The 5,462-nt window shown below is 40.1% G+C and overlaps 1 protein-coding gene across 1 annotated transcript; it reads left to right on the forward strand.

Moving 5' to 3' along the window:
• Positions 1-3,303: 3,303 nt before the first annotated feature.
• On the forward strand, positions 3,304-4,941 carry LOC117530303 (zinc finger BED domain-containing protein 1-like). Its single transcript, XM_034193197.1, has 2 exons — positions 3,304-3,584; positions 4,769-4,941. Exons 1-2 carry the CDS (start codon positions 3,319-3,321, stop codon positions 4,791-4,793), a joined length of 291 nt encoding a protein of 96 aa, XP_034049088.1. The 5' UTR covers positions 3,304-3,318; the 3' UTR covers positions 4,794-4,941.
• The last annotated feature ends 521 nt before the right edge of the window (positions 4,942-5,462 follow it).

Below are 5,462 nucleotides of genomic sequence, written 5' to 3' on the forward strand. Positions count from 1 at the left end.
AAAATCACCGAGAATTATAACAAGAGAGTCCGGAAAGTCTCTCTCCACGCTCATAATCTGATCCGCGAGCGCGCGCTCGGCCTCGTGCACGTCCGCGCTCGGTGGAATATACACAGAGCAAAGTATGAAAGAGTTAAACTCACGTGGAGAGTAGAATGGTCTGCAGTTTATGAGGAGATATTCCAGAGAGGGACAGCAGTGTTGGGAGATCAGTCACATCGGAGCACCAGGCGTTGTTGATATAGAAGCAGAGTCCTCCCCCTCTAGTTTTTCCACCAGAGTGCTCGGTCTCTGTCTGCGCGGAGGAGTTGGAATCCCTCTAGTTGGAGCGCGCAGTCCGGTGTCTCTGCATTTAACCACGTCTCCGTGAAGCACAGTACACAAGATGAGGAGAAATCTCTATTCTTCTTCATCAGCAGTGCCAGCTCATCCATCTTGTTGTGGAGTGAGCGGACGTTGGAGAGAAATATCCCAGGTAGGGGCTTGCACGTGCCACTTCGTCTGAGGCACACGAGAGCTCCAGCTCGTTTTCCTCTCCGCCGGCATCTCACTCTTTTGGCCAAAAAGTGAACCAGTTCAGCTGCAGGCACTAAAAAAACTGGCGTAATGTCCGTAGGTGTTGATGATCTGAAGTTTAGAAGCTCCTCGCGGGTGTAGGAGCACGATGACACTCGATTTACGCACAAAAACAGACAAAACAGGGAACACCAGAATACCAGGGCGCCTTCACATGGCGTCATCTTGGGTAGATGCCACAGTTCACAGTGAAGACAGTGAAGCATGGTGGTGCAAGCGTCATGATATGGGCATGTTTCTCCTACTATGGTGTTGGGCCTATATATCGCATACCAGGTATCATGGTTCAGTTTGGATATGTCAAAATACTTGAAGAGGTCATGTTGCCTTATGCTGAACAGGACATGCCCTTGAAATTTGTGTTTCAACAAGACAATGACCCAAAGCACACTAGTAAACGAGCAAAATCTTGGTTCCAAACCAACAAAATTAATGTTTTGTGGCCTGCCCAATCCCTGTACCTAAATCCAATTGAGAACTTGTGGGGTGACATCAAAAAAGCTGTTTCTGAAGCAAAACCAAGAAATGTGAATGAACTGTGGAATGTTAAAGAATCTTGGAGTGGAATAACAGCTGAAAGATGCCACAAATTGGTTGACTCCATGCCTCACAGATGTAAAGAAATCATGAAAAACTGTGGTTATACAACTAAATACTAGTTTAGTGATTCACAGGATTGCTAAAAAAGCAATTTGAACATAATAGTTTTGAGTTTGTAGCGTCAACAGCAAATGCTACTATTATTGTGAACACCCCCTTTTCTACTTTTTTTTTTTTACTAATAGCCCAATTTCATAGCCTTAAGAGTGTGCATATCATGAATGCTTGGTCTTGTTGGATTTGTGAGAATCTACTGAATCTACTGGTACCTTGTTTCCCATGTAACAATAAGAAATATACTTAAAACCTGGATTAATCTTTTTAGTCACATAGCACTACTATTATTCTGAACACTACTGTACTTTCCTTAGTGGAAAAGAGGAGGATTGAGAAAGTTAGCCACATATCCAACATGTGATATGTGGAAAATGGAAAAAAAAAAAAAAAAAAAAAAAAAACAGATTATTTGTGTAGCATGTTAAAATGAATAAAAATGCAATTTCACATAAGTTTCACATTGTTTCATTCAAATGAGAAGTGTTTTACAATTTGTTAAAACACATTTTATTCAGTCTATGTGAGCAACAGTGTAGTCGGATGATGGTGATGGAAAAGTGCTCCTTATTTGAATACAACACAAGCTGGTAGTGGCAACCTTCTGTGCCTTCCCAAGTGTCTCGGCACAACCGCACAAATTGCCGATATGTGATATGATGATACTTTCTGCGACAAAAAAATAGCATGGATTGATGTTCAAAACAACAGTTCATTCTTTTTTTATTTGAATATTTTTTACTTTTTTCTATAAACCATGTAAATAAAACTTTCTATTTCATGTGCTGACTCGTACTGTGGAGCATCATGTAGGCATAGTGTGCTACTCTGAGGACCTCTGCATCTAAACACACAATCGAGAAACTAGCTTTCTGTCGCATTCGGCTGGAACATACACGGTTTGGAGCTGCTCATTATTTACACCGTTAATATCTTCATCAGAAACTTCCTCATCTTCTTCAAAAACAATTGATATGTCACTTAAATCTTCGCTATAATCGCGCACTATGCCTTCACTGTTCGTGTCTGCCGTGTTGGTAAACAGAGCGGCGCTGCGACACATCTACTCGAATGACGTCACATCCGTCGCAGCGAAAAAGTAGGTCAACTTGGAGGTAGTAAATTCAAATTCTCAGATGGGTAACGAAACATCTAAATCCTTGTTCAGTGTAATTTTATGGTTAAAAAAAACAGACGTGGAAAAAGCTTTTTTTATTCTTCAAGAATATGTAAAAACGTCATAGCGTGGACCCTTTAAACTTTTATTTTTATATCCCCAGTATATTTTTGTGAGCGGCAACCAAGGGCGCAGTTTAGAACTAGAAATTGGGGCTGGACAATGTGCGAGGCCCGCAGGGCTGAAGCGGGGGATCTGGGGGCCAGAAGCCAACGGTTTCTAGATAAGCTCATATGCATTCTGAGCATCCAGAACAGTAATTTAATGTTTTGAGAAGAACATAAAGTGGACACCATTTGACTTATACAATTTGAAACTGTGGATATAAGTACTTTATTCTGAGAATAGCCAGCATTGATTTTTTTAACATCCTGGTGTAAATAAGGTATCACCACATGTGTAGAACTCAAAAAGAATGATAGGATGAGTTTTCATAAAAAAAAAACAACAACTGCAATGTGGTAAAATGTATTCAGAAATATGAAAGAACAGACTCTTAATAATTATTAACTATCGCATACTGTATTTTTTTTTCCTCAAGATTTGTTTTTGCATAAGTTTGAAAAAAACAACAGATCATAAGTTTAGGATAAAATACTTATCATGAATTTAATTTTCGAAGTGGCACTAATGACAACACTCATACTGAACATAATTTCGCTTGCATAGTAGGGGTGTCGTAAAATTCGATTCACATCCGAATTGCGATTCTTATTTATTACGATTCTGAATCAATCCAAAATGTCCAAGAATCGATTTTTAAAAAGCATTTTTTAAACATTTTCTTGCTTACTCGCTGCGTGTACTGTTTGTCAGGCAACGGCTTCCATACTACAGCGTCCCCGCGAGGGGGGGGGTCCGGCGTGCTTCAAACACTCATGAGCTCCAGAGTTCAGTGGCTGTAGCTTAGCATGGCGGACGAAGAGCTAATTCAGCCAGCACCGTCTTTGCTGAAGGCAAATGTTTGGGCGCATTTTGGATTTGATTATTTGCTGCTTAAGAAGGAGCTTGCCATGACTTATGCAGTGTGCAAAATCTGCAAAATGAAAGTCAAGTACTTCGGAAACACTTCAAATCCGCAAGCCCACATGCTACGCTATCACCCGGAGCTAAAAGAGGGGAGCAGTGGTATCTGCCGACTACTGACCAGCCAACTCCGAACGAGCAAAGGCGATAAGTAAATTTACATCTAGAATCACTTGATTAACCTTGTAAAGCTGCATTTTCTTAAACATTAACATTTTTAAGTAATATAACTATTTCTCAGAGCTCTTTGAATCGAAAATCAATTCTGAATCGAATCGTCACCCCAATAATCAAAATCGAATTGAATCGTGAGTTGTTGAACGATTCACATCCCTATTGCATAGACTGATTTTGGAGATCAAGCAATAATTGCAGATGGGCTTTATGAGGTCCCCGATAGCTTTTCTGATTTCCTTTTCTAACTTTCAGAATTTAGTAAATTAGCATATGGTCCATTGATACTTATGTGTAGACACTAGTCCCTAGAGGCAACTATTTTTGGTTTCAAATCTGGGCAAATGCAGTCCCAGAAAATTCTGAATGTGACAAACAAGAAAGGTGTAAACAAGTCAATGCTGCTAAAAAATACAAACTTGCAGAAACAAAGATACTATTCTGACATGGTTTTGCACATAAGACTTACATGGTTTTGCACATAAGACTGGCATAGCATGTTTCAAGTACACACATATATGTCAGAAGGTGGGGGAAACATACTATATTCTGTCCCCCTGGTTGAAAAGGTGGGATGGACATGTCCCCCCTATCCCCCACCAAATTGCGCTCATGAAGGCAACATAAATTTTCTGTGGCACAGCCCTTCACAGCAGTCTCCACAGTCTTGGAAACCAGGGTCTAATGTTTAAAGGAATGGACTTGACAGCAGAGGATCCTTGTTTCCTCGTCAGATGAGAAAATCACAAAGGTTCTTAAACACCAGATCGCTTCCACTTCATGAGCATGAAAAAGTGCATGTGGGACATCACTATAAAGCTCTTGGACCGTGTTTATCAGATGGGAAAAAGTGCTGTGGAGAGTCCATCAACATTGTAATTGAGATCCACAACATTATAAAATATTAATTAAAATAGTTGGCTTGTATTTTTTAATGAGTTGTAATGTCATTGTAGATGTGTTCATATCATATTTCACAAGTTTTGACATTATGTTGGTGTCCAGCTAAAGTATGTGTGAAATGTAAAATGAATCCTCCTGATGTACATTTCCACTTTATCAGTTCCATCAGTGCAATAACTTACTGTCATCAGGTCAAACTCACCACTCTATTTTAATGAGTGTTGTTCTGACATTTATTGTTGATTTGTTTCTTTGCAGACATGCAGCCGTTATTGGTTATTAAAGAAAAAACTCTCCCTGAAAACCAAGAATGGAGTCTGAGTGTTGACCAGGAGGGCATTAAAGAAGAAGAGAAGCTGTGGATAAGTCAGCAGGGAGAGCAGCTTCAGCAGCTGGAGGAGGCAGATCTCACCACATTTGGTTTCACTGCCGTCACTGTGAAGAGTGAAAATGATGATGAAAAACCAGAGTCATCACAACTTCATCAAAGCCGAAGTGATGAGAGCACAGAGGCTGAGCCTGTAGCCAGCAGCTCATCTGTACACAGAACACTGACAGCAGAAGCTGATGGAGAGGACAATGGAGGACCACAACCAGCCAGCAACTTGGGTCCAAACAGTCATTTACAACTCGATACCAGTGGCAGGATTTCAGACAGTTCAGGAACTGAGACTGATGACAGTTATGACTGGAAACAGACCAGAGAACTTCAGTCAAGTTTTAACTGTCCAATAAATACCAATATTTTTTCTTCAGGCAACACTGATGAGAAACAATTTAAATGCCCTAAATATGGAAAAGCATCTGGTCATATAAACAACTCAGAACAACAAAAAGGGAGGCAAGCAAGCAAAAAAACATTTAGCTGTTCTGATCGCAGTAAAAGACAGAAACAGAAGGGAAATTTTAACAAACACATTAGAATTCAGACAGGGCAAAAACTATTTGACTG

The sequence above is a fragment of the Thalassophryne amazonica genome, chromosome 18 (assembly GCF_902500255.1).
Source record: "Thalassophryne amazonica chromosome 18, fThaAma1.1, whole genome shotgun sequence".
NCBI classification, from domain to species: Eukaryota; Metazoa; Chordata; class Actinopteri; order Batrachoidiformes; family Batrachoididae; genus Thalassophryne; species Thalassophryne amazonica.

Coding starts and splice junctions, on each gene's coding strand:
- LOC117530303 (XM_034193197.1), top strand. CDS start 3,319: ATGGCGGACGAAGAGCTAATTCAGCCAGCACCGTCTTTGCTGAAGGCA. Junction 3,585..4,768: donor CGAACGAGCAAAGGCGATAA/GTAAATTTACAT, acceptor GTTTCTTTGCAG/ACATGCAGCCGTTATTGGTT.